The sequence below is a fragment of the Bipolaris zeicola genome (assembly GCF_000523435.1).
Source record: "Bipolaris zeicola 26-R-13 unplaced genomic scaffold scaffold_82, whole genome shotgun sequence".
Taxonomy (NCBI): domain Eukaryota; kingdom Fungi; phylum Ascomycota; class Dothideomycetes; order Pleosporales; family Pleosporaceae; genus Bipolaris; species Bipolaris zeicola.
In genome coordinates, this window is record NW_006912131.1 from 74,192 (window position 1) to 102,088 (window position 27,897).

Below are 27,897 nucleotides of genomic sequence, written 5' to 3' on the forward strand. Positions count from 1 at the left end.
TGAGGGGAACTTGGTGAGGACGGCCCGTTAGCGCACCAAACTACTGTTGTCGATTGCGTGTCACTCTGCACGCGGCTCTGCCCTCCTGCCAGTCAGATAGGCTAGGACCCCTGTTGCGCACCGCCACACCACAAGCCACACATGCATCTCCTCCACACCTCATACATCATCTACCCGGGCTAGCGGCCTAGCAGGTTTCCTGTCACAAACAGTATCGGGGCTCCGCGGCTGCTTCGCTCTTTTTCTTCTGACCCAAAAAAGAGCTGAGCTGTCTTGTTTGACCTTTGCTGTTCATTCATCTAGACGGGTTCTAATGCTTTTCTCCTTAGAAAGCGACGTCTATCTTTCTCAATTGAAGATATGAGCAATGCTTCGTATTGCGTTGGCTCTTCTACCCGCGCTGTCATGGCCGGCTTTTTTCCAGTCGCCACAGCAGCAGCAAATCAAACATGAACAAATGTAAACTAGTTATAACTATCCTTTGATTGTTGTTTTCCTTGATTTTGGTTCCATTGCACATCATCAGAGCAGAAACAAGGGAGACAAGAAATGATGAAGTAACAAGGCTAACTTTGGTCACGATAAATTCTAGTGCAATAACTTCCTGTATGGCAGCAGTCAAGAGCAACTTCCCTTGCCATACTACACCTACGCCAGACTACGCGTGCCTGTGCAGCCAGTACCTCTGGCGCATCTCGTGCTACGAAAACTACGCCTCGGGGCCGTGGGCCCATGCAGATCGCGCCATCACAGAAGGAAACGTTCACAACACTTGCCGCGCGGCAGGTAGTGTAGCAGTGGATCAGGTTCAAAAGGAGCACGCACGGCGAAAACGGCAAATAGGCGACTTTTTGTCGAGTATTGTGGGTGATGTATCGTCGATTCTGTCAAGCAAGGGCGTTACAGTTCCTACAGCCGTGATTGAGAGTGTGGCTGGCGGAGTGGTGAATGCCTTGCCGACGCCCGTGGATCCGACAAGTATTGCAGCCAGGATCACGGCAACAAGTGCAGTTGGAGAGGAAAATGGATCCATGACAGTCACAGAGATCGGAACTTCTACTTCTTCGTCGACTAGGGGAGCAACTTCTGCGTCATCCTCAGAAGGACCGGCTTCTTCATCTTCTGCCACTTCCCCACCGCCATCCCCATCGAATTCAAACTCAGGGCCCTCGGCAGGTCTCATCGCCGGGGTGGTCGTAGGAGCCATCGCAGCCCTTGCCCTGATTGGAATCTTCATCCTACTCCTCCTTCGGCATCGCCGGAAAACCAAGTGCCAACCTTCATCGCCATTCACAGACAAAGAAGCTAGTCCCACGATATCATCATTGTCTTCCAATGGCCATGTACCCCAAGTCGACACTTCCTCGATATTTCCTACTCCTACGGTACTACCCGCAGGCACAACCACGGCCCTGGCATCCCCAGAGCCCGCACTGCGCTCCCCAATTTCCCCAGTCTCTCCCATCATTCCGCAAGACCAAGCACCCTGGATATCCTCTCCATCAACACTTGCTGGTGGAACCTTGCCCAGATATCCCTCTTCTGCCGGTAACACACCCTGGGACTCTCACTACTACTACCAGGATTCTAAAACACCGCAAACCACCGAGATGCCCACATTTGCTAATGCCTGGGAGCTGGATGGTAAGGAGATATCGCATCTGGGTGAGTTTGGCGCTGCGCAAGAGAATCAATTGGATGGAGATGGCGGTGTACGGAGAGAAGGCCGGGGACGGGAATGTGTGACGGATTATCGAGCTGGTGAGGAGAATCGTTTGAAAGGAGAGTTTGTAGGGAGTAAGCCGGTTGAGAGGGGCTGGTGATACAGCTGAGTGACTGGTTATCTTGCTCTTTGTCATGGACTACAAGATGTCACCTCACGAAGGTTGCCGTATAGACGCAATAGATACTCGAGACATTGAGTATTTTTGCTGCAAGGAAACAGAGTTTAGGGAGAAATTCATCCAAGTTGCGACGTAAAACTTGCGTGCAACATGGGCAATAGAGATTAGCTATCAAAGTATGTCAGTAACATACTGTGCGGAGATCAGAAAAATGATCTGCAATATACATTGCAATTTCTCTCTAACAAGGTCCCCTGTATAGCATTCGCACACTTCGTAACGGTAGTGAAGGCTCCTACCATGTCTAAAGTGTCTTTTGCAAGAATCCATGAAGGTTTCGTATAGTTGCAAAAGATATATCTCATCTGTTTAATAATCTTGGCTCCAAATACCATAGATCCGTCACACTAAAATGGCGTCCTTCTTGGTGGAATGCGCTAGTTGCGGATGCACGCAGCTTATTAATTGCGCGCGTTGAGGCTTGCTATGAAGCTACTGCAACTCTATAGTAGTGCTTGATTTGTCCGTGAGAAGCGCGCAGAAACGAGGCCCCCAACGTGCAACCAGCTAACTTAGCAAGGACGTAACGCCGACTTTCCAACCAAGCATCGCCCAGCATACTCGCGAACCATGCTCCCGCATGAAATGTTTCCTATTATTAGAGGCACCCGGTAGAACATAGAAACAGGGTGAAAAAGTTCCCGTAGCATGCATGACCTATTAGACCTGCGTGTGATTAATATACAATATTGATGTGGTAAGACCAATTACTACATCGAGTAATCCTACCAACGTAAATCCAGCCGCTGACCAAAAACAGAGTTTTTCGCCTATTGTCATCATTACCTGCAGGATCATGTTTACTCGACTGGATCACTTAGCAGCAAATAGTCAAGACTGTCAAAGCCAGTCATGCAGACCGACGATCGGGTAGAGCCGACTCCGGAGAAAGCTTGTTTTATTGGATGATCATCATCTGTACATTGTACAATGCGGAACGGACGGCTTTGGAGAATATGAAAGATTAGTCAAAAAATCTTCTAGCACGTCCGTCGGGTTGCACAAGAGTCAAGGTCTTCAGGCTAGACTTTGATGCAGTAACAAGGTACTAATGCTTGATAATACCTACCTTGACCGAACTACGGCATGGGACTTGCACCTCGCCTATTATACGAATGGGTATACGGCAAACCCTGGTAACAATGGAGGCTCACGTGTATTCCACGGGTAGCCTGATATTCTTCTGGGACTACACTGTAAGACCTAGCATATGTTCTTGAACAACTCCGTTACTTCCGACTTCACACTTGTACAAATACGGTCGTTGCTAAATGATGTCGCAATGCTGATCCATGCTACATAGGCGTGAATAGAACGTCGATGATGATACTATCCACTTAATCACAGCCCTCGAGTACACATAAAACTTCATCTCTCTTCCATCTAAATCCTCAGCATCGAGCTGAACATATCCTTTCGCCCCTCTTCTATCCCTTTCGAAATCATCCAACTCCAAGCAACCAAGCCTCAACCCAGCACAGAAAAAAACCATAATGCAGTTCTTCTACGCCCTTCTCCCTCTTCTGCCCCTTGCAGCCGCGAACGGCCGAGTCCGCTTCAACGCATTCGACCACATCAACTGCCAGGGTTTCGAAGAAAACTACGACCTCAACCCTGCAACAGTAAAGGGCAACTTTCCAGGTAAATAAAGACCTTTGAAATTTCATCAGATGACTGCACACGTTTTCTAATGACATCCAAAGGCCCCCGCGGAGCTATCCAAATATTGCAAACTTCCCCGGGATGCCACATCACGCTGTACACTGGCTACAACCAGTCGCCAAACGATGGTAGTCGTCTTGCTATTCCTACCGACAATGCTAATTGCTACTTTAATGGCAATGGGTTTGAGCAGTATCATAGCTTTGGATATTACTGCCCGTAGACTACCTACAAACAATTGTTGCTGCCGATAGATAAATAAAGGTACAAATGAGGTTACTATATTGCCTAAGGCTGCCAGAATATGATATACATTGTGTCCGAGAAAGTATAAGACGTACCATACATGGATGTGAATATTCGAGTGAGATTGGCGTTGAAATATAACCTATAAGGGATTGCTTGATATACTGGACTTCCTCGACAGCGTATCGGCGCTGACAAGGGACTCGATTACATACACATTGCGAAGCCTGGTAATACTCTCAACGAGATAGATCCATCAAAGCTACTACGAGACAAACGTATCATGATGCAAGATGTCTAACCCGAGAATGAAGTTGGAAGAATCGCCTTGAGCGATTCTCTAAGTTCAATTTCGGTTTAGCAAGATCGACTATATATCTAGAGTCTAGTGCTTTACTAGTTAGTATGCTCGCGAATATAGGGTACCTAAAATAGCGAGATATAGTAATTTTTATCTCTGAGATTACTATACTCAGCAGTTACTCATGCGAGATTAAGAAAGCTTCTATGGTGCAAAAACTTACAAATCACGTTTTTATAAACCGAACGTTAAAAGAAAAGTAATTCATTACTGGAATCATTTTCAAACATCTCAAAGCTATTAAAGTTTTCGAGAGAGGAATTTAACCTCTGAATATCATTCGGTCCTTCAGTATCACCAAGAAAACCCACTCCACTACCCCTCCGCGTTTACCACATAAGGGCCGAATAGTAATATTGCTTGGCCGATGACGCACGGCATTGCATAGATAACAGCAGCAGTGGGTGCAGATGGATTGGATCGGCAAAAACTGAGGCTAGACTAAGGTGATAGATGTCCGGCTAAATGGCCAGGATTCGATACACCGTACCTGCCTAATCAGGCTAGAATCCCGGACTGAACACTACGGAAGCGTACTTGGCGGCGGCATTAAGCTCGCACAAGCACTCAGCGTCGTATGCTTGTGTACGAGTCGCGCGGGGTATTTGGTGAATGCAGCCATTCCCATCTTTTTTGAGTTTATGTTTTGGGCACTTATCGATCTTTGCTACTTTGATTTGAGTTTTGTGATTGCAGTATACTAGCGCTACAACATGGTCCCTTACGACTGTTCGCCGGATAGCGGTTCGCTACGCCTTTTCTGGCTATATGTGGATCCAACCGAAATCGACGCTGCAGATACGGTCGATAAATGATGTCAACCGTAGTTCAGACCGCCTAAAGGGCCAATGATCCGGGCTGCTAGTACGTAGATAAGCAGGCAATTAACCAACATGAGAAGGTGGGAACGGTACCATGTGCATAGGGCGTAACCAGGTTGGAATCATAGCCTTGATACATATATACTGGCGCTCTACGCTGTGTCGCACTCTACCGAGTTGTTTCCTTTTACTCGGGTGTATCGACTGCCGCAAGACTTTCGGAAGCATCCAAAAGGTATTAGAGTTTGTAATTTTGTTCTTTCATTTACACGCTGACATGTTGTGACTACAGCCATCTGCATCGAGAAAGCCTCATAATGAAGAGGACGAGTGCGCTGTTGGCTGCGCCTTTATTGGCAGCGGGTGCGCTTGGGCAATTTGTGCCTGCGCCTACTGATCTCATAACCAAGGAAGGGTATGCAAATGTTAGCGTGCGCTACAAGCAGGTACCGGCTGGTATCTGTGAGATGAACCCGGATGTGAAGAGCTATTCGGGCTACGCAGACGTCGGGGAAAACCAGCACATTTTCTGGTGGTTCTTCGAGGCGCGCAATCAGGATCCGAAAGATGCCCCTTTGACGGTAAGTATTTTTTCTATTCGAAAATGCATGCCGAGGTCTGATTTGACTTTTCTGTTTGCAGATTTGGATTAATGGAGGGCCCGGATCGAGTTCCATGATTGGGCTGTTTCAAGAACTGGGGCCGTGTGGTGTTGGGCCGGACTTGAAACCTTATGATAACCCGTACTCGTGGTCCAACGCGAGTAATATGCTTTTTATCGATGAACCTACGCAAGTCGGTCTTTCATACTCGATTCCAATCCCAGCCTACAACGACGGTACCTATATCATTGAGCTACCGAACGCGACATGTCCGGACTATGCTGCAAAATATGGAACATGTGGAACGTATTCAAAGCCAGATGTTAGCTTGACGGCCAACACTACTCAAGGAGCGGCGCCAAACATGTGGAAGACATTGCAGGGCTTCATGGGAGCATTCCCCGAATACTCGCGCCACGGCGTCAACTTTGCGACGGAGAGCTATGGCGGACACTACGCGCCCGTGTTTAACTCTTACTTCCTGGACCAGAATGCGAAAAAGATTCCTGGTGCGCACAATATTGAGCTGGAGAACGTGTTGATTGGCAATGGGTGGTTTGACCCGCTTGTTCAGTACCAGGCGTATTACAACTATAGCGTGTATCCTGGCAACACCTATGACTTCGATCCGTACAACCAGACGGTCAAGGACGAATGGTTTAACAATTTGTACGGCCCAGGCAATTGCGTTGACCGAATTAAGCAGTGCTACGAGACTGGTAGCAATGCGGTGTGCGCGACGGCGGATCAGTTCTGTGCTTCCAAGGTGGAGTTTTTGTACGACACCTACAGCGGACGGGACGAATACGACATGCGGGAGTTGACGCCGGATCCGTTTCCGTACTCGTATTTTGAGACCTACCTCAACTTGCCTGACGTGCAAAAGGCAATTGGAGCCTTCCAGAACTTCTCGACCAGCTCTAGCACAGTCAGCTCGTCATTTGGCAACACGGGCGACGACGGTCGCGAGTCTGGTACGATTGAGGCGTGCCAGAAGCTGCTTGCTGCAGGCGTTCAGGTCATGCTTTACTATGGAGACGCGTAAGTTTGGACAATGCCATGATTGAGACAGGATAGGATTTGCTAACCTTTTGAGCAGCGACTACAACTGCAACTGGCTGGGTGGTCAAGTCGTGGCGGACCAAATCAAGGCCAAGGGGTACTCGAAAGCCGGCTTTACCAACATTACTAGCAGCGACGGCGTTGTGCACGGGCAGGTGAAGCAGTCTGGCCTCTTTTCGTTTGTACGCATCTACGAATCGGGCCACGAGGTGCCCTTTTACCAGCCGCTCGTGTCTCTAGAGATGTTTGAGCGCGCATTGAAGCGGTTTGATGTTGCGACGGGCAAGAAGAAGCTGAGTCACGACTACATGACGGTGGGCACACCGACGAGCACCTACAGGGAGGGCAACGCGACCATCCAGATGAATGTGACTCCATCCAACGCGACGTACAATACGACACTGAATGCACCCAACCCGACCCTGGGCAGGCGGGACATGGTCAAGCAGTTGTGGCGGCCAAAGATGAGTCGGGTTAGACAGCGAGTTCTTTGAAGGGCAAAGGGAGGTAAGGCGAATATAAGAAGATATCAGGCTTCATGGCCTTTTGGTTGAATAAACCAGTACTCAATTCTAATCTCATAAGGTTCTTTATTTCCCAGTGGCGCGTGAGGCTGATATTACTTATTTGGTGATGTTACTGGGTATTACGAGACTACTAAGCGTATATATAAGTAGACGACCATGACAGCGCTGTATATAGGATCGTAGGCTATTTAAATGCCTACTTTCTTATTGCACTTATTTCCTATTTTTTCTAAGTCATACGTCTACCAGTTTTTTAGTATCCAACGTTCAGTTTTAGTAGGGGACTTCTACCGAGACCACCTCATGCAAACGGCCCTCTGAACTCTCTCCCTGATTGTGCTTTTCGGTACTCGTTCTTGACTGGGGTCTTTTTCTCTTTAGGAGAATGTTGTAGTGGATCCTGAGGTTCTACACGCTCTCCTTTCAGAAACTTCCTCACCCACTCGTTGCCAGGCTCCGATTTTCGGATCTCTTCACGTTTTTCCTTCAACCATTTCCTGTCTAGTTCATTCATAACGGACTTTTCCAGCTCCGCCATGCGCTTCACTATCAGAATCTCCTTCGACTCGGGGCACATCCGATGCAACCAATCATGCATTGATTCCTTGATACAGCTTTTAGCAGGGTCTTTGCCGACGAGTTCTGAGTATGACTTACGGTAGTAATTTTTGGTATGAAACAGGCAACAATTTCCCACTTATCCCTTCCGTTCTCCAGCCATCGTTCAACCAACCGATGCATTGCGTAGTCCCAAAATCTTGCAGCCTCAAACGAATCTGGCTTTCTGATATCTCGAAGCCAACCTTTCTCATTGTCGTTTTCTAGAGCTTCAGCAACCCTTTTCTTGGATAGCCAGGATTTGATGTCTTCTCGAACCTCGCGAAAGCAGTCGCCCATCATAGCCCTCAAGAACTTATCTTTGCTCCACTTATCAATCATCCCATCCCTTCGAAGTAGCCTCACAAAACAGGCTCCTATTGACTTTACCTGCTTAGGTGATGCTTTGCGAACGTCAGCCTGCTCGATCAGCCGAAAGAGATTTTTGTGAGTAAACCGCCGTATTCGATCGGTATCAAAACCCTGAACATCCTCGCAAAGAGCTTTCAAAGACATGTTTAGGATATGGATGTGGGATTCGCTAACGTCAAGCCGTATGGTAGCCTTCCGCCGACCGCGTCGCGATTCGAAGAAGTCCGCAAATCCATATCTGTCATATAGCTCCTGCCCGTGTGTTCCAAGTGTGTTTGTCAAGTTTGTACAGACAATCTTTTCAAGGAGATCAAGTTCCTCGAGATCTACGCCTTCGTATCGTTTGCCTCGCTTTTTGTGGATCTCATCCATCGTCTTGTCGTCTTTGGCACTTTCGATTAGATGTTTACTCATCATCTCGTAACGCCAGGTGATGATGTTATCGGTATCTACTACGAACAGAGTATGATACCTCTTCTCGATCTGGATCTTGAGACTATAGAGGAGTGGTGTTTCGAGCGACAGATCAACGTATTGCTCGATTACATCAAGATTGAGCGGACAGCCAATCGAGGAAAAACTCTGAACGCACATCTATAGTGCATTGACCACCAGTATCTCATCTGGATGCAGAGTCTTATTCAATCTTTCAATCTGTCTGTAAATCTTTACTGAGGTGTCGTCGGTCAATTGTCTGATAATTTTGTCAAGCTGCCGTTGGTTGACACACTGCTCGAACTCGCGGAGCAAAAGATCGAGGCGCCAGAAACAGTTTTGCACATTTTGCGAAACTTTGGCTTTTATCAACTGGTTCTTGGACATTTCTGACAGTGATGTGTCATTCCGAAAGATGGGCAGCTGGAGGAGGCGCTCGCTGATAACCTCTTGGACATCATCAATGTTGGGCACTAACACTTCGTTATTTGGCCCAGGGACAAGCGAGATTTTAGTCATCCCTTTGCCATCCGGGAGTTTCCGATTGATCTGAGGGACGGTGGTCACGAATAACCGAAGTTGTAGACCATCCTTTGATTGGCGCTCTGTTTGTTGGCTTGTGAGGGTTTCGATAACCGATGAGAGCGGCGAGGCATCAGCCGAGCTCTGCACTCCATCTATGACCATGAAAAACGTTGTCTCATCCTTGGGTTCATATTTAACAACGAGATTCTGCCAGATTTCGTCCATGGTATTATTTCCAACATTTTTCTTACAGGCTTTGGCTAAGAAATCTCGATAGGCACTGTCAGCTTGCGCAAGCTGCCAAATCGTCGATTGAAGTCCCTGATTCAATTTTGATACATCCGTTTTATCAGACAACGATCCTTGTAAATATTGGAATGCTACGAAAGCTTTTGAGGAATATGTTGCGTCTGTCGTTCTCTTCTGGAGGTGCTCTACCACGGCTGAGGCTAAGAATGTCTTCCCGCAACCTGATTCACCAATCACCAATATCATTGGTGGAGTGTTTTTCTCAATGTCACTCCAACTAACAAAGGCTTCATTTCTTGAAAACAGCCAGTGACCGGTATTCTCCACGCGCTCTTCGGCGATCTGAGCATGGCGGCGCCGCGCTAAGTCGACAGTATCGAGATTTAGCGAGGAGTGGATAAGAGACAGTTTCCCCTTTGCTTCCTGGTTTTCTTCCAGTCTCTTCAGACTGTTTCTGGCATCTTCGTCATATCTGAGAATGAGATCTAAGTCGGTCTTCATAGTGCGGATATCTTGTGCAGCTTTGGAAAGATCCTTCCCGATTACTGAAACTTGTATGCGGACAACATCTGATACCCGCGTCTCGAGCATGGCCAATGCTTCTGTAACACCGCTCCCATCCCCGAGTAGTAGTGTCTTTGCAAAAGCCTTCACTTTGAACTTCTTGGATTTAAATTGGACAGTCAGGGTCATAATGGCCATGAAATGCTCAAGAACACGATAGACGCTTGGCCTTAGTCGCTCATCCAGCGTAACACATCTGTCATCTTGGTCTTCGATATAGACATTGAGTTGCCGGAGGAATACGGATACTCGCTCCAGAAGTAGAGTCAAGTCTTCGAAGATCTTCTTGTAGTCTTGCACGGCGACAATGACAAAGTTGAGGGCGTTGAAGCATTGTTCACTCGGCCCCAAGGCCATTCCTGCCAGAGGAGATATGATCTTCCCAAGTTTCTGAACGAAACTTAATGTATCATTGACAAAGTCTTTTGCTCTTGATTTCGTTGCTGGTTTCGCCTCCTTCGGATCGATCTTGCTGATAACGTCTTCGATTGACAGTTTTTTTACCTTGGCCCAGTCCAGGTTTGCCTCCTTGCTGAATTCTTGTACCACTAGCCGCCATGTCTTCTCGAGGTCATTATCGGTTGATAGAGTAAGATTCGAAGACATGATAGGCCTAGGATTCAAGTAGAGACAGTATTACTCGCAAAGACTACTGTAATGTCGAATGCTGGAAAAATAATGACAACGAATGTGTTTTGCTGTGTAGTGTGTTAGGATGTAGACTTGTGAAGAAGGAAAATCATGGCATTCTCGTACTAACGCCAGGAAAGACATATCAAGATTGCGCTTATTTATGCACTAGCCCCGCACATCAGTATTGCTTTTTTATAGTGACCTTACATTTCGGTATGTCTTCGTCGCGTGCACTTTCGTGTCAACGCTTTATAGGCCAGATCACAGATATGGAGAAGAGACTATCTTTTGCAGATGGGAATAGTCTTGCTCGTATTGAATCCCGGGATGAGATCAGCAATGGGTGCCTTTTGTTGGCTGAGGGGATCTGAGGCGTAGCAGTCGAGCTGACTTTTAGTGGTTGTGTTAGTATGTACTACTACGTATGTGCTACCGCTCAACCTTGTGGTGCATCTTTGCAAGCTGCCTAGATCCAATGGGTACGGTTGCAAGCGCTCGCTCAAGGCAGCGTCTGCATCGTCTTTACTGGAAGAAGATACAGTCTGCACGCTTTCAATCCTCTCTCCTCAGCTCGTTATTTCCTACTGCATGTCTCGAGCGGTCGGCTCTGCTGTTGTTATCTTTAACGCAAGCCAATAACATAAGCGACGCCAAACATGTGACAAGGGATCTTCGCGCGCCACTGCCAATTCCAACGAGGAATTCGGAGGTATAAAACTGACAATTAAATCCTATAGAATATGAAATGTGGGCCTGGAAACGGTGAACAGAAGTTAGTGTAAAGGTAATATCTTGTTTTTACCAAGTGGTAGTTAACCTAGCCACAACATCATCCTAAGCGTTTTTCCGGGCTGTATCTCAAAATTTGAAGAACAAGGGCAGGGAAAGACTGCACTACCACTTCCATCTTCTTTTGTTTGATGCTCTCCAACGAATCAGAATCAGTAACCCATACTTCCTCTCCCTACTGCTCGCTCAATCTCTTCCAACATAGCCTGCGCTCCCTGTGCGCCCCTCGGCGTTCCCCGGGGAAACTTGTATCGCCCATCCACACCACCAGGCGGATCCACAAGCTTGCCTTGCGAAGAACCAGTGAAAAACGGTATCTGGCCATCGTAGACTCGAATCGGGCTCAGCTTCTCTAGAGACCGGGAGTCGAGATCATCAAACAGTTGGCTGAGGACACGCGCGTAGGCTCTTGTGAAGCCCATGTACGGGCCCCCTCCGCGATAAGGTATGTTGGCAGGGTCCTCGGCGTCCACTACAGTAACCCACGGCTCCAAGTCCAGGTTGGGGACTTTGCCGCGAACAAAGTCTGGCGCATTCAGCAGCGAAGCCAGTACGGCTTCGTCGATGACAATGAACACATCGCGCCGGACGTCCGAGGGCCACTCTTCGTCGTTATCGTCGTCTTCATTTCTCTCCCGGCCAACAAAATCCGCGATCCACTGGTTGAAGGCCTTGCGGACTGAGGCATGGTCAGCCCCGTGTAGAAGAGCACTATCAGATATGACGGGTAGCGTAAACGTGTCGGGATCCATCTCAGCCCCGCTATCTGACGGAGTAGCGTAGTCGTGTAGCTTCTTTAAGGCGGCAGCCCACTGCGCGTCGTCGTTGTCATTGGCGTAGGCGGTGCGCACAACGACAAAGCCCCATTGGTGAGTGAGGCTTTCCATTGCGCTGCGGAACTGCGCTGAAAGACTACTGAGATCCCGGGGTTGTGATTGCTCCGCCATTGTGAAGCTGGCCGTACTTAGTGGGTGAGAGAGGTGAGGGCGTGGAGCAATGTCAATTGTCGAAGCGGGGGCGGGGCAACTGAAAGGAGGCCTAATTAGTTATTAACCGGTGCAGACGAAATTGGTGTTCGATTCAGGGGCGACCGAGAAGGTCTCTGGCATATCTATGTTATTTATCCGTTTGAGTATCTATCGCCTTGGGCGTCTATTGTGTCGAAATGAGGCAGGTCCAACTTGTAAATGAAACGCCAAGCCAATTGCAACAAAACCCACACAGAGGCTGAAGACGTAAACACGCTACAGTGACATGAGCTATTTATAATGAGCTGCATACGACTGAACTAGGCACACAGGCATGGAAAAATGTGCTAGAATGAGTTTAGTGAGGATATCGGAGCAGTGAAGGAACAGTCTCAATAAAATTTACTATACAGGCGCTGGCCAAACCATGACTACCACTATATCAGATTCGTAGTGTCAATGGAAATTTCCCCATTGGTAATACCAAGCGTTTCCAAACGGGTCAGATGCTGGTTGACCTGTAGTGCTCTCGCCTGATACGTTTCGTCGTTGGGATTGTTCAACGGGCTCCATGCCCGGCGCATATCCGCAATGGCACCGCGCACCCACGTACGCGTATTTGACGCCATATCTTCCAGGTGTTCTTTGAACCAAGTATCCCAGCAATCGCGTATGTTGACCCCAGCATTGGGGTGCCCAAAGTTGTATGCATCAGATGCTCGCTGGAACTCTTCTCGGAGTACTCTGTTGATGCCCCTGAGCTTAGGTCGGACATATGGATGGTTCAGATAGTTAAACACAGCAATTGCCTGATTGCGTCAGTATGTTGATCACTCGTGATGGTCCGTCATACTCACATCTCGAATCGACTGTAGTGCTTCCCGAGGCTCGGAGTTGGCAAGCATTACCAGCCAGCTGCCATCACTGATGGGGTCCAAGTATCTCCAGATCTACAGCACCACGGTCAGTCTAAATGTCACCCATCAACACCGAAAACTCGGCTACATACCCTGGCTTTCATCCCATTCAGGTTGGTCCGAAGCAAGACGAAGTTCACCGTGTTCAGCTCACTACCCAGAGCGTCCATGATACGCTCACTGGGAACTGGACTCATGAATCCGCCAGGCATGGATGGACCGCCCGATATGGGGTTATTAAATCCGTTGATGAAGAACTCGCAAGGGACTTTGCACCTCCTGTCGCCCGGTGCATCGGTGAAAAACAGAGCCATCGTCTGTATCTCAATGATGTGTTCAGCTGTGCGAGGTCAAGGGTCAGCCATTACGATCATGTAGAAGAAACTACAATCTATAGCATGCAAGAGAGAGTGATCGTCGACTTACTGGCATAGTACTCGCCATCTGGCAGCTGGGAAACTCGGAGATTAGTCATGGAGCAGTGTTCCTCGTACATGTGTGTCAGGGCATTGTCGTAGATGGGATTATTGGAAGGCCATTGGCCAGCGCTAGTCCACGGCCTCTTCCTCCACTTGATTTTCTTGCCGTTGGGATTCGCCGAGTCTACACACTCAAACTCAACGTCCATGTTATCGCGCTTCTCGAGAGCGCCGTGATGTTCTGCAGGAGATGTGTCGAGGAGGGTGTCTCGCGCCTTCACAGACCCGAACCCCATGCCACGCCTATCTGAGGTGCCAGGAGCATCTTCATCAAACGAGTCGAAGCATAGCCCATCGACTCCGCACATCTCGGCATTGCAGATGACGACGGTAACTTGTGTCCGCCGAATCAGGGCGTCAGTGACATCAAGCTGGCAAGCGAAGCGCTCTGCAGTGATCTCTGGGCCCTCAAGATCAAAAGCAGGATAGCGAGACTTGTCAGTAAGGAATGACTTCATAGGTACTGTCTGTAATCCTTGATGCTTGGTTTTGATGAAGTCGTCCCAAGCACTGCCATAAGCCTTGCTCATATCGGTCGACGTCTGGTATATGGCCGCGAGGATTAGCATCAACAGCTTGAGGGCTCTTTCAGCATTGGTCATGCCATTACCGCCAATGGGAGTTTGCTGCCGAGTGAGAAGGTGGGATTTGTCTTCGTCGCTGATGAGGCCTCGTTCCACGAGATAACGTCGTTGGAGAGACCCCGTTCCCCGAGGACAAGTTGGACTCTTGACCCAAGCCTCCATGGCATCGCGATACTTTTGTATCTCATCTGACGGACGCGTCTCGGTTTCGTAGTTATCCGCGTCGCAGCAGTACGCTCGGGCACCACTGGTCTTACAACCGTCACCCCAAGCGTCCATGGCCACTCGTGTTTTGCCTTCAGGGCAGTTGGGATAACATCGGGCTCCCGCGGAACCCCATCCGAGCGACTTTTCCCATTTACAGTTGCTCCATTTGCGGTTGTTCGTCTTGGTGTCGCAGCAGTACTTACGTTCCTGAACCTGCCAGGTACTTGCTTCCCAGCCCGCAGAACGCATATTGCAAATGGCACCACCACTGCCCGTTGCTGAGACGACTAGTTCTGTCGGCCATGCTGAGCCAGCAAACGTACACTTGCCCAGATCGCACATTGGCGCATCGGACCACTCACAACCCTCATAGAGCTCCATGGAGCGTAGTGGTTTCTTATCCGAATCCGAAGTGGTGCAGCAGGCGGCCTGGTAGCCCGAGTCACAGTAATTTGAGTTGGATCCGACTTCCTGAGTGCCATCCGGACATTTCGAATCACATTTACCGCCGCGTTTGGGAAGTGTGTACCAACCGCACGTTGGAAGCTTCTCGGACGACGGGCAACAGAGGCGGTGGATACCCGCACCGTCACACCCCGAGTTGTCAAACATATATTCATCGGTACGGGCATGCTCATCGCTGCGCTTCATTATTTGCCAGCCCGAGGGACAGCCCCCATCCATGCAGTTTGTCCATTTGCACTGGGGATGCGGAATCTTAACTTCCTTTTCAGGACCTTCCGTACTCGGAAGAAGAAGGATCTTGCGATTTGCCGCCGCCGCCAGAGCTTTCGTGTACTTTGCGTCCTTGGTGTCGTGACTGATGGCCCATACCATAACGCCGCCCAGGCAGCGCTTGCGGGCGAACTTGGCTTTCATCTTGAACGTGTCCGCATCGTCGTACGTCAGCCACTGGTCGTCCCAGTGAAGCATCTTCACAGTCTCCTTCTCCCATGATTTGGGCACAAGGCTCTTTTTCTTAACGATATCGTCGATCTCAGAGTTGAGCAAGATACCGGCCTCGTTACTGCAAGGACCTTTCTTGGCACCCGATGCGAATTGGCACTGAGCTTCAGTGCAGCTTGGGTCTTTGAGCGTGTAAGCTCGCGCGTAGAATGCAAGGCCCAAAACTACCATGTTTGGATCCACTTTGTTCCTCCAAAGGAGATCAAGAGCGGCATCGATCTCGGTAATATTTGTATGAGGGTTGAGATATTCGCCGGTCCACTTGTTGCCTGAATCAGACGTTAGAAGAGATCATACCAAGTAGAATCAAGATTCGAACCTTTATCCCACGTGCCGTGCAAATCATATGACATGATGTTGAAGAAGTCAACTGATTTCTTGAGCTTGACGAGGTCGAAGTGTTGGAGATACCAGAAGGATGCTGGGAGCGTGATAGATAGCCCGCCGCGGCCTGCTGTCTGCCGAAGCTCTTTGGATAAGTTTTGCATGAATTTAGGAAAGTTTGCAAAGTCTTCGGATCTGCCACTGCGATCCGGAGCTTCGGGGTATTCCCAATCAAGATCAACACCGTCCATGTCGTACTTGTTTAGAAAGGCAATCAGAGACTTGATGAACTTTTTCTGATTCTCTTCCGACCGTGCAATGTCTGAGAAGACAGTCGCAGTAGGACCTGGATCGTTAAATGTCCAGCCGCCAATGGCGATGTATATGCGGAGTGTGGGGTCATCTTTCTTGAGCGCTGTCAAGCGCTTGTAAAGTGGTATGTCCTCAGGTGTCGCGGGAAGAACTTCAAATGTCTGGGGATCAATCGTCGCAAAGGCAAAGTTGATGATTGAGTAGACGCCACGAGGAATCTGCTCAGGAAAGAAGGCATTGCATGGCCTTCGAGCACCCCATCCTTCGTAGTAGCCAACCACCCTATTGAGGGTGCCGTCTTCATCACAGGTCTCTCGTTTGACTTTCTTGTTGCCACACTAGAAGTATGATAGTGAGCTTGATGCTTTGACGTAGGTAGGTCAGTTTCAGTAGTTACTTACAAAGTCTTTCGTGGTTCCGCAAAACCCCTAAGAGAGATGTTGTCAGTAGTTATACACACACCTAGCACAAAGAACCTTATATGCCGAAACACACTTACAAACTTTGAACAGCACACGTTTAGAGGACAAGTAGATCTCTTGGCCCATTGTGAACCGAATCCGGGATCACAGTCGGACTTGCGCTCGCAGCCAGAGACACAGACGTCCGATGCACAAAAGTCTGGGCCAAAACCACAATGGCCGAATTTGGAGCTGATTTGGATAGTTAGCTAGTACTCATATATTTGAGTTGAAAAGTAGCGTTTTCAGATTCTCGCATTGAGCAGTGTTTAAGCTGTCAGAAAACCCGCATAGAAAATGTGACTTACCAGCATCCAACTTCACAAAGGCTAGATGCACTACACGTTTGGGCGTAGGACAAAGGTAGGGATGTTAAGAGGAAACTAAGAAGACAGAAAAGAATGTACGTAGTCGAAGCCATGACTACAGCGGTAATCTCACAAAAGAGAGATGTATCTTCTCCTGGCTGCAGAGGAGGATGCCAAAGAAATAAAGAAGAAGTTTGAGCTAAGAAGCCTCAGCCTATTGATATGTTCAGAAGCCAATAGATCCACCTCAACAAAGCACTTGGCAGCAAGCCTTGGGCCTAGACAACTAGCCCGAGTAAGTTCTAGAGTTAACACGGGTGGTAGAGTGTAAGGCGTTCTCCCAATTAATTGGAAAGTTACACGACACTGGAAAAGTTGATTGAAGCTGTTGGTTTCTCCTGATGACTGCAGAACTCCGGCCGGAGATGGGCCTGGAGTTGAGTGGCATCGTCAATATTGCACTAATCATACTCATGGGAGAAATGAATTAATTCCCAAGACTCCACGAGGGAGGGAAATGACAGCACTTGGCAGTGAGAAAGATATCTAAATGTGGATTTCCAATCCTTCTTCTAGCCAAGAGAGGGCAATGAGGGTTCAATTTGGGAGGCCTTACAGTGGCGGGCTTCACATTGACTGTTGATAAGGCTGTGAAAACCCCTGTCGGGTCTGCTTAACCGTGTATAAGGCGTTCCAATCTAACGGCGCGTGATGGTCGTCCTGCAGGGACGCTTCGCTTAGTGTGGAGACCATGTTCGCAGGATGTAGATGGCGGCCCGAAAACCATACGACCCGTGATCATCCCGCAAATGGCGGGACCCTGATTGTCGTTAACAGCTTGCCTAAAGCAGTATGATGGCCGTCCAGGGGCCCGGATAAACCGCAGCATCTAGCTCAATTTGTAACAACTATAGTTCGCATCAATCTGCCGCACACGCCAGAAATAGAGGTGGCCTGACGCAGGTACCATTTTTTGGGGGGTCTACCATATTGTACCTGCATTTGATCTAATTTTGCTTAGGTGTAGGCTCCCGTCGGGGCTTACTTGGCGGATGTAGTAGGCTGTTTATCCTAACCAATGGATGGACCACTCGTTACATGACGGACGGTTTTTGGAAGTGTTCATTGAGTTGTAGAGCTTACAGCAAATGCGCTACCCCTTCTCGTTCGACTACCCTTAATGCCACGATCTGCTGTTGCACGCCGGCGAACACCAAGTTGTCTATTCCTTCCTTCTTCCAAGCTCTCCTTCAACTTGTCTATCTTCGAGCATGGCGCCTCACTTTAGGCTGCCGTTCGTTTTCAACACCCTCTTTACCATCTTTCTTCTACCATCACTGGTAGCTCTCGTTTTCGGCCATGGAATCGATCATGCCGAGGCCCACCGCCAGATGAAAACCATCAGACAAACAGATGCAGATGGTGTTCATGCCCCAGTAAATGGGACGACTAAACCCCGTCTGGGTAACTCGACTTCGGGCGATGCCGCTGATCTTGTTGCCGCTGCTCTAGACGCTCTTGCAGTACGCAATAGGTTGCGCCTAGACAACCCGAGGTTCAACAGTTATGAAGTCTTGCCAGCCGATATCCCGAGCGCGAACAAATCCACAGATGACAACACCGTCCCCTCGATATTGGATTTTGTTGACGTCGCATCTAACAGCACTTTGAGAAAAAGAGCGCTCAACTCCACGGGTCCTATTAGCGAAGAAGCCAACCCGGACGGTGGTTACAAATACAGCGTACCAGCAGAGCTTGTAGAAGCTGCTCGTATCCTCGCTGAGTCGACGCCGCAGCATGTTTCGACCGGCAACCAAAGCGACGTCGCCTCGAAGATCAAGGCTAAGTATGCTCTAAAAGTCAACGATACCAATGCGATGCCTGCCTCCTTTGCCATGACGGAAATGTCATCCATACTTCCCGTTGCTTCTAATGAGACGATCCCTCTTGGCTCCAGTGGTCTGAAGAAGCGAGCGTCCAAGTATTGGATGGCCAACATGCAGCAACTAGGCTCTAGTCCCTTCGCACCTAGTGGCTACAAGGTAACTATTCGTGCACTCACCACCTTTGGTCTTGCGTTGACAGGATGGAATACAGGTTTGGAGAGACGTGCGCGCCTACGGTGCAAAAGGTTTGTTTTCAGCTTTCTGTTCCCGGGAACTTGCAATTCAATTATCGCTAATACTGAGCGCTTTTTAGGTGATGGAGTCACTGACGACACGGGTAAGTCCAAGCCATCATCAAAGTATCATTGTGCATTCATGCTAACTCCTTTGTTCATCAGCTGCCATCAATCGCGCCATCTCTGATGGCAATAGATGCGGTGCCAACTGTGGCTCGAGCACTATTCACCCGGCTGTCGTCTTCTTCCCCGCAGGAACATACCTCGTCAGCAGTTCAATCATTCAGTATTACAACACGCAGCTACTGGGCGATGTATGTCCCAAGCAATCGTTCCGCGACAGGCCGTTTTGACTAACATGCGCCTTCTAGCCAATCGATGTTCCGACTATCTTGGCTGCTTCTAGTTTTGTTGGCCTCGGTGTGATTACCTCCAATCAGTACATTGGCCCGGGCCCTACTGATGAATGGTAAGTGCTAAACTATATTCTGAGTTGACGCCGTTCTCTGACTTTCGTCCATTGCAGGTATGTTAATCAGAACAACTTCCTGCGAAGTGTGAAGAATTTCAAGATGGATATCACACAAACACGCTGGGACGCGTACGTATGTGCGATCCACTGGCAAGTTGCTCAGGGTACTTCCCTGGAAAATATTGAGTTTCACATGTCTTTTGATGAGAAAACTACACAGCAGGTGAGTTGTTCGGCAGGCTTGAGATACGCATCGTCACTGTAATCATGTATCGCTGACACCCTACGCAGGGCATATATATGGAAAACGGTAGCGGAGGTTTCATGAGTGATCTTACCTTCGTCGGCGGGAATTTTGGGTGAGTGACATTCATACTTATGTTGCACTTTTGACTTACGCATCGAACAATCAGCGCCTACTTTGGAAACCAGCAATTTACAACAAGCCATTTGGTATTTGTCAACTGTAAAACCGCCGTGCAAGTACACTGGGACTGGGCGTGGACGATGCAAGACTTTGTTATTGAGTCATGCAAAACAGGTATTGTGATTGTAGGAGGTGTAAGTACCAGCCTCTTCGATCCTTAAACAACTCTGATGCTGATTTTGACGTAATTAAGGCTGGTGGTGTCGGAAGCACAGGTCAAGGTGTGGGGTCTCTTGTCCTCGTCGACGCCATCATCGCCAACACCCCTACCGGGATTGTCACCACGCTTTTCAAGGAGAACTCTACGTCCCTTCTTCTTCAAAATGTAGGTTTCTTCAACACGAAGACCGCGGTATACGAAGAATCTGCAAAGAAAGATCTTCTGGCTGGCGGCAATGAAGTAAAAGTTGAGTCTTGGGGATTCGGTATGCTCAACACGCCCGATGGATCAACTTTTGTCAACGGGCAGAAGATCCCCGCCGTCAAGCGACCATCGATGCTCCTTAGCCCAGACATGGCATATGCTGGCCCCAATCTGTACACAAGAAGGAGGCCAAAGTACCTCGACCTCAGCTCCACCCAAGTGCTCAACGTGAAAGCTCTCGGAGCCAAAGGTGACGGCAAAACGGACGACACGAACACTCTGAATGGCATCTTGGACTTGGGTGCCAGAACGTCGTCTGTAGTGTATATTCCGTTTGGAGTTTACATCGTTAAAGACACCCTCAAGATCCCGACTGGTTCGCGAATCGTCGGCCAAGCATGGGCACAGATTATGGGAACAGGAGCAAACTTTGAGGATGCTTCGAAGCCCAGGCCTGTAGTCATGGTCGGATATAGAGGCGAGGTAGGCAGCGTCGAAATCCAGGACATGCTTTTCACTGTTTCAGGACCCACGGCCGGCGCTGTAGTAGTGGAATGGAACACACGCGAGTCCAGCCAGGGCTCAGCTGGTTTATGGGGTGAGTGTTTCTAATGCTGTCTAAGTTATTCTTCTGAGCTAACGTGGATTTCAGATTCGCATATCCGTGTTGGAGGAGCAATAGGATCAAAGCTGCAGAAAAACGACTGCCCCAAGCTGACCGGCACTATCAACAAGAAGTGCATCGCGGCTTCCATGCTCCTGCACCTGACGCCTCAGTCATCCGCATACGTAGAAAACTCGTGGATCTGGACGGCTGACCACGACTTGGATATCGTTTCGCAGGACCAAATCGACATTTATGTCGCCCGGGGTGTCCTGGTCGAGTCTCAGGGCCCGACATGGCTCTACGGCACAACTTCCGAGCACAACGTCCTGTACCAATACCAATTCTCCAACGCCAAGAACGTTTTGATGGCTATGATTCAAGCAGAATCCCCGTACTTCCAGGATGTTCCCAAAGCTCCAGCCCCATTCCAGCTTGGTGGCTTCAGTAACGATCCTTCGTTCTACGACTGCTCTAGTAGCTCATCCAAGTGTGCCGTATCATGGGGCGTACGTATCATTGACTCTGAGCAGATACATGTCTTAGGTGCTGGTATGTATTTCGCAAAAACTACTTATTATATGATTCGCAAGACTAATCTTACTTCAACTAGGTCTTTACAGTTGGTTCTCGAGGTATTCACAAGACTGTCTCAAGACAGAAGATTGCCAAGATCGCGTCTTTGAGATTGACCAGAGCACCAACGTTTGGATCTACAATCTCTGCACCAAGGCTGTTCGCGAAATGGTCACTCCCGTCAAGAGCAAGGCTACCATGGCAAAAGACAATCAGAACGGATTTCTCTCTTCCATCCTTGCCTGGGTGCGCAACGGTACCATCGGAGAGCGCAATTTTCCTGGCTTCACCCTCTACAATGCAACGCAAGACGAGGATATCCTCGATGGTCTTTCTGAGGGATGCAAGACGGCATTGACAGGAATCATCAAGTGCGACTACTACACTACGCGCTTCCGCGAGCTCCGATACCGAGGCGCGTTGGAAAGCAAAAACTTGACGGACTCAGTCTGCGACCAGGGCTGCGGCCGATCGCTTAAAGCTTGGTTCGACACTGTGACTCTAGCCTGCTCGGGAGCCAAGGTGAACGACGCCATCCCTAATCGCTCTGGTGGCATCGTTTGGGCAGGTTGGAACGAGACGTGCCAGATAGACTCTAGCTCGAAACAATACTGCGGAGGTAAGTCGTCTCTGCACTCATGTCCTACCATACATCATGGTCTAACTTTCTGGTTCTAGATGTCATGAATAATTTCAAGACGGTATACGACATCAAGGAAATGCCGCGAAATGAGCTGTGTTCAAACTGTCACGTAGAGAGGCTACGCATGATGCAGTCAAGTGCCTACTCGACCTACGACGAAGATTGGAAAAAGGACTTAGAGTACGTCTACTCGACCTGTGGCCTAAGTGGTCCCACTACAGTTCCCCCGCCTCTCGTGGGTCTTGAGCCTGAGACACCCGGTCTCTGCATATCGGATCAGTTCTACACAGCTAAATCAGGAGACACATGCGACTCGATTGCGCTCGCGAACAGCGTCGCATCGGCAGCGCTCAAAATGGCGAACTCGAAGCTATACGGATGCAACGACATAAAAGCAGGCGAGAAACTCTGTCTCCCTCTGACGTGTCCTAAACTATACACCCTGCAAAAGGACGACTCGTGCGTTTCCATCGAGATGGCCCAGAACCTGACGCTTGGAGATATCAGACGCTATAACCCGTGGCTGAACCTCGACTGTCCAAACCTCCACGTCGCAACGCCTGTGTTGGGAAGTGTGCTCTGTCTGGGGGCGCAGGGTGCCAATGTCACCACAACCGCCACGCTCCCCACCGGCCCTACGGCGGCACCCGCACCGGGCGACGGGTACACAGATGCTCCCGTCGATCCTCCCAAGGGTTCGACTGTTGCTGAGGGTACTACACTGCGTTGCGGACGATGGTTCGTGGTTGCCGATGCGGCGCAGACATGCACGAGCATGTGTGTCCAAAATGGCATCACCTCAGAGCTGTTTTTGGCGGCCAATCCATCCCTCAAAGCAGCAGATTGCTCGGCCTCGCTCAAGATGGGCAAGGCGTATTGTGTCGGACCCGTCTGGCAATGGCAATCTGATCCTATTACGAGTATGCCGGAGCTGACATCGACTGCTGCGCCGCAGCAGACTCGATCCACTAGTCGTAGTTAATGTGCTTCGCTATAGCAGATATATTCATCACCTCCACAAGAAATATGGCATCGCCAAAACTGGTCTCGTGAAGATTTCTGGCAACCAGCCAACGACAAGCAGTAAGCGTTTTCACGACGTCTGCAAAGTACTATTGGTCGGTGTGTTATCTTTCTTTGTCGATAAGATGTATCCATACTCTACAAATCTTATTCATTACTTTTGTATCTCGGTTTCGTAGCAACCGCCCGTTCGGTGCATCAAACCATCTCCACACTGGCCGGGCCCGCGACGATGCGCTACTTTCCATCATTCTACTTGCGTCTCTGTGATCTCCAGCCTTCAGCTTAAGATTTGCGCTTTCGTTTTAAATAAAGGTGCTAGTATAAGTATAACATGTCTCTCTATCACTGTCAAGTTCCATACTACGTACCTTCGCACATGGCGAGCTTCCGGCCAACCGGCATCACGTGCCTGCTACCAAACGAAGAACACCGCTTTGCTCCCAGGGCCCGCATATCTTCGTCATACATCCTCTATCGTCCGTCGCTCTGAGAAAGGGCTCTGTTTACTTAGGTCTTGGAATGGTTGATCTACATCTTATAAGATATTGCACTGCATTCTCGACCCGTATATAGGCCTCTGTGTGTACCATGACGCATGGAAAGGAATATTATTTTAAACCTAGCGCCTTGGATCACGTGTAGAGCCGTATCAGCAACAGCACTTCTCTCTGCGCAATGGTTTTAGTGCCAGACGTCACCTCAACGAACAACATATGACGTCGTTTCTAACACTCTAGTCTACAGGAGATATCCCCATCATGTCCAAAAGCCACCTATATCAACATATAGGGCATTCATTGCTAGATCTTCATCTTGAAAGCAACCGTACCTATAAGCTAGTCGACCCGGTAGTTGATCACCCGGAGATGTTGATCACGCATGAATTCGGCCACCACTCGGAACAAATCGTGTTTATTTTCTCAATATAGTTACAATTGCCACTATATACACATAGACTAAAGCGTTTAAGCTGCTGTTTTAGCTGCTGCTCTTTCTACCGCCCGTTCCTTAGCGTTAGTATCCCGTTGTGCCTCTAGAAGTTATGAGGCCCGTACCGCAACCATAATTATATCTATGTCTGCAAATCGTTAATTTAGATTAACATGAACTTTCTTTCGTGGCTGTTAAGGCTTAAGAGCTTTAAGTTAACTATAGAGTCTTTTATTTTGTGTTTTAAATTCTGCTGCCCGTATATTTGCTGCTGTAAGTGCCTTACTAGTTTTCTTAAAGTACTAGTATATCGTACGACTTAACTTCTCTATTCTATAAAGCTCTTTCTGAGCTATAAGTATATTACGAGGTCCGTAAGGGGTAGAGAGATAGATCTTAGTAGTCTGACGCTGATTCTGACGGGGTGGAGTGATAGGCCTTCGAGATACCTAAGATGAATTGACTACCTAGTTAATATTTAATAGAGAGATACCTAAAGCAGCCTACCTAGCTCGTACAACTCTCTTAGTAATTGCTCTCTCTCTTGCAGCATAGTAGGCTGTAATAAAGCGCTCTTTCTTAACAGGCGCTGCGTCATTAAGGTACGAGAGAGTCTAGATTTGCTGCCGGTAGAACCTCTTAACGACAGAGAATACTGAGAGGTCTAGAGGCTATAGGACATATAAAGAATAAGTAGGTAGAAATAGAATATAGACCTTATTCTGCTTGCACTTCTATAGAAACTCTAGATTAATATAACTGCCGTAGCTATCTAGAATTAGCATCCTCTAACGATCGTCCGACACAGCCGTCTTAGGCAGAAATATCCGCTCTAACTACTCAGCTCCTATTATATTTAAAGTCTAGCCATTCTTAGATGTTATATAAAGCTAGTTAGGTATTATCGTTAGAAACTAGGTACTCTGTAGGTTCTTCCCCTTAAATATAACTACTAGGCGCAGTTTCTTACCTAAGGCCGATATATACTTAATTATTAAGGCCCACTTATGGTTCTCTAGAGACTAATAGTAAGCCTTCTTCTTTTAACTACTTGCGAGGACTCTAGTATTAGCATATATACTAAGGGCTTTTCTAGTCTTGTCTATATTCTATATATCTTTAGCCCGTATATCCAGCCTTACACGAACCCTCTTAAAGAGATTAAGAAATACGCGGATCTGTCTAGGAGTCGCTCCCTTAGCCTAGGTAGCCTTAATTTTTCGTCTAATAATAGATGCGACGCGTAGATTGCGCTTTAGGAAGGTAGTTATCTAATACTTGCCTATAGGCCTGCGGTCTCTATTTATCCTTAATATTTAGTTCGCTATTTCTCGTGCGCGTGCGTGTAAGGGAGGAAAAGCCTATACGTCCTCTTTTAGTATCTATTATATAAGGAAGTCCTCCTGCTCTGGGGTTAATCGCTGTTGGTATACGTGGCTTGCGTGGTTGCTCTGTCTGCCGTTCATACGCGTCGAGATTATGGACTAGGGAGGTTGTACGCTTTTATAGCGGCTCTTTGGCTTAGAAAAACACTAGAAATAATATCACTAATAGCTGATTAAATAGCTTCTTTACGGGCATCCATTTTGGCTGTGTATGTGGCGAGAAAACACGTGTTTTGATGAGGGTGTTGAGTTCTGATCAGTGATCAACATCTCCGGGTGATCAACAACCCTGTCGACTAATAGCTTATCCAACTTTCCAGATTAAGCTTTTGCCAATTTCGCTTAAGCTTCAGCTTGTCGTTGTCACTGGCCTTGGTTGATTGGACGTGGCATCCAGCGGGCTGCCTCCTTGTGTTGTGAATGGCTGATCCACCCATCTAGTCTCCTAGTCATCATGTTTGCTGGTATGCCATCTTTACTGCTGCTTCAACCGTCCCTGATTGTGCACTTAGCCACGATCCACGGCGTCATCGCCAGGCCACGCGTCTTTTCCGTCTGTGTCGTGAGATCTAGACTGGTTGCTGCAAAGGAGACTTTTGGTGCACGACGCGTACATTGGTAACAGGTCAGCAGTGATTGGTCGAGCTTATGTGTGGTCGGCGATGGGGCGCGAACATAAACCTCTAATACTGCGATGAGTTGGAAGGCAGTGCAATATCGTTACAGTTTCGTTTGGCTCAGTGTTCAATGCCGGCCAAGATGAGGTGCTCTAGCATGAACTTATTCTTCCCATATCTTCTAGGTGAGCCAAAAAAACATCAATTCGAATGGCTATGAAGCTAGAACAAGCACTCATACCTGATTTCTCGAACAGCCCTTTCAAGCCTTGCTGTAGCCTCAGATGCATCCACTTCGCAGGACCAACCTGGATACGCAACCTTCATCCAGTCCACTGCGCATGGTAATCTCACATTTTCCCTGAGTGCTGTGAACAGTACTGGCGATACCTACATACACCTTTCTGGACCCACAACATACCAATGGATCAGTGTTGGCACAGGCTCGAAGATGGCTGGCAGCGTGATGCTGATTGTGTACAGGAATGAGTCTGCAAACGGTAGGTCTCCATGTTTACACCTTACCTCACCTTCTCAAAAACATACTCACACTGGAAAGGGATAACACTCTCAACGCGCCTGGCCAGCGGAGAGAATCAGCCTGATTACAGTTCCCAAATCGACTGTAAACTCCTATCTGGAACAGTAGACAAGGATGCCCAGTCCAGTACCATGAAAGAGCGCAGCTCATCTTCTTCATCCTCATCATCCGACTTCTTCTCCACAAACATCCATTGTACCAACCTCCAATCTCTCGGCCAACACGACGGCACCCTCTCCTTCGCAAACCAGCAGCAAAACTTCATCTACGCCCTGGGTCCTTCAGCGTCCTCTTCTAACTCGCTCTCGAGCAACTCCCCCTTGGCAAACCTCCAACAGCACAGCTCAACCGGCAAGTTCTGGGTCGACATGGTCAATGCAACGTCTGTCTCGTCGACAAGCACCAACGGCAGCCAGGTGGGCGTGCCGAGCGGCGCAGCGCTGCTGACTGCCCAGAATACAGGAACAGGTGGGGGCAGTGACGCCATGAGCGCTGTGCATGCAGCATTCATGCTTCTTGCGTTCGTCATCGTGTTCCCGCTTGGCGCCGTCCTGCTTCGCTGGACCAAGAACGGAGTTAGGGCGCACTGGATTGTGCAGAGCGCAGGTTTAGTGCTCACGATAGTCGGGGGAGGCCTTGGTATCGCTCTTAGTGAGCAGAATGATGATGTAAGTTGCTTTGTCTCCGATCTCTCTTTACAATCTCCTAGAACATGTGTACTGACTGGTTAGCAATCATCCTACTCGAGCGCCCACCAGATCCTTGGTCTTATCGTCTTTGGTCTCGTCTTTGTCCAGTGGGCTCTCGGCATGTGGCATCACTTGCAGTACAAGAGATACCAGCGGCCTACGGTATTCGCAAAGATCCATCGTGTTGTCGGCCCGGTCATCTTGATCATAGGGTTTGTGAACGGGTTCCTCGGAAACAATCTCAGTGGTGATGATGACCACAACAAGTGGCAGGGTGCTGTTGTCGGTGTTGTTGCAGTGCTTATAATAGGGCTACTAGGATGGAAGGAGTTGAAAAGGAGGAAGATGGAAAAGAGGGGAGAGGCATTTAATATGAGGCCTACTATCCGAAGGAGTGATGAGGCTGATGACTCCGAGGATGCCAAAGAATAATTTCTTGGGCTGGTGAGGACTGATGGTAAAAGTGGTATTGATTGAGTCAGCATGCATGTTGTTTGTCGCATTTTCTCTTTCATAGTTCAACCGTATTTCACATATAATAGTTGATAATAGAAATTCGATGCATTCCAGTTGGCGCAATAATCTTTCATAGTCTGCCTCGCGCCTACAACTCCAACCTACCTTGA

At 48.6% G+C, this 27,897-nt stretch overlaps 10 protein-coding genes across 10 annotated transcripts; 4 read left to right on the plus strand and 6 right to left on the minus strand.

Annotated features, from left to right (window-relative positions):
- Positions 1–808: 808 nt before the first annotated feature.
- On the minus strand, positions 809–1,237 carry COCCADRAFT_97218 (uncharacterized protein; the record flags this gene model as incomplete). The annotated part of the gene is made up of 2 exons (XM_007714509.1): positions 809–1,086; positions 1,138–1,237. 2 exons carry the CDS (start codon positions 1,235–1,237, stop codon positions 809–811), a joined length of 378 nt encoding a protein of 125 aa, XP_007712699.1.
- Positions 1,238–3,397: 2,160 nt separating this feature from the next.
- On the plus strand, positions 3,398–3,789 carry COCCADRAFT_37142 (uncharacterized protein; the record flags this gene model as incomplete). The annotated part of the gene is made up of 2 exons (XM_007714510.1): positions 3,398–3,545; positions 3,608–3,789. The coding sequence occupies 2 exons, from the start codon at positions 3,398–3,400 to the stop codon at positions 3,787–3,789; spliced, it is 330 nt and encodes a 109-aa protein (XP_007712700.1).
- Positions 3,790–5,311: 1,522 nt separating this feature from the next.
- COCCADRAFT_5401 (uncharacterized protein) lies at positions 5,312–7,152 on the plus strand (the record flags this gene model as incomplete). Its single annotated transcript, XM_007714475.1, has 3 exons — positions 5,312–5,575; positions 5,637–6,637; positions 6,696–7,152. 3 exons carry the CDS (start codon positions 5,312–5,314, stop codon positions 7,150–7,152), a joined length of 1,722 nt encoding a protein of 573 aa, XP_007712665.1.
- Positions 7,153–7,486: 334 nt separating this feature from the next.
- Positions 7,487–10,533, minus strand: COCCADRAFT_5402 (uncharacterized protein; the record flags this gene model as incomplete). Its single annotated transcript, XM_007714476.1, has 3 exons — positions 7,487–7,789; positions 7,843–8,736; positions 8,827–10,533. 3 exons carry the CDS (start codon positions 10,531–10,533, stop codon positions 7,487–7,489), a joined length of 2,904 nt encoding a protein of 967 aa, XP_007712666.1.
- Positions 10,534–11,501: 968 nt separating this feature from the next.
- On the minus strand, positions 11,502–12,296 carry COCCADRAFT_97225 (uncharacterized protein; the record flags this gene model as incomplete). Its single annotated transcript, XM_007714511.1, has 1 exon — positions 11,502–12,296. One exon carries the CDS (start codon positions 12,294–12,296, stop codon positions 11,502–11,504), a length of 795 nt encoding a protein of 264 aa, XP_007712701.1.
- Positions 12,297–12,754: 458 nt separating this feature from the next.
- COCCADRAFT_97239 (uncharacterized protein) lies at positions 12,755–13,404 on the minus strand (the record flags this gene model as incomplete). The annotated part of the gene is made up of 3 exons (XM_007714512.1): positions 12,755–13,126; positions 13,175–13,267; positions 13,327–13,404. The coding sequence occupies 3 exons, from the start codon at positions 13,402–13,404 to the stop codon at positions 12,755–12,757; spliced, it is 543 nt and encodes a 180-aa protein (XP_007712702.1).
- Positions 13,405–13,625: 221 nt separating this feature from the next.
- On the minus strand, positions 13,626–14,315 carry COCCADRAFT_97166 (uncharacterized protein; the record flags this gene model as incomplete). The annotated part of the gene is made up of 2 exons (XM_007714513.1): positions 13,626–14,176; positions 14,225–14,315. 2 exons carry the CDS (start codon positions 14,313–14,315, stop codon positions 13,626–13,628), a joined length of 642 nt encoding a protein of 213 aa, XP_007712703.1.
- Positions 14,316–14,393: 78 nt separating this feature from the next.
- COCCADRAFT_69294 (glycoside hydrolase family 18 protein) lies at positions 14,394–16,692 on the minus strand (the record flags this gene model as incomplete). Its single annotated transcript, XM_007714514.1, has 4 exons — positions 14,394–15,739; positions 15,790–16,444; positions 16,508–16,534; positions 16,606–16,692. Coding segments are annotated over 4 exons (2,115 nt in total), but the record flags the coding sequence as incomplete, so codon positions are not given.
- A 1,574-nt stretch (positions 16,693–18,266) lies between these two features.
- On the plus strand, positions 18,267–23,065 carry COCCADRAFT_97213 (carbohydrate-binding module family 50 protein; the record flags this gene model as incomplete). The annotated part of the gene is made up of 12 exons (XM_007714515.1): positions 18,267–18,917; positions 18,973–19,006; positions 19,075–19,098; positions 19,160–19,311; positions 19,369–19,466; positions 19,524–19,692; positions 19,761–19,828; positions 19,883–20,030; positions 20,090–20,858; positions 20,913–21,416; positions 21,478–22,059; positions 22,119–23,065. 12 exons carry the CDS (start codon positions 18,267–18,269, stop codon positions 23,063–23,065), a joined length of 4,146 nt encoding a protein of 1,381 aa, XP_007712705.1.
- Positions 23,066–25,878: 2,813 nt separating this feature from the next.
- Positions 25,879–27,703, plus strand: COCCADRAFT_26609 (uncharacterized protein; the record flags this gene model as incomplete). The annotated part of the gene is made up of 4 exons (XM_007714483.1): positions 25,879–25,888; positions 26,299–26,541; positions 26,601–27,250; positions 27,314–27,703. The coding sequence occupies 4 exons, from the start codon at positions 25,879–25,881 to the stop codon at positions 27,701–27,703; spliced, it is 1,293 nt and encodes a 430-aa protein (XP_007712673.1).
- Positions 27,704–27,897: the final 194 nt, after the last annotated feature.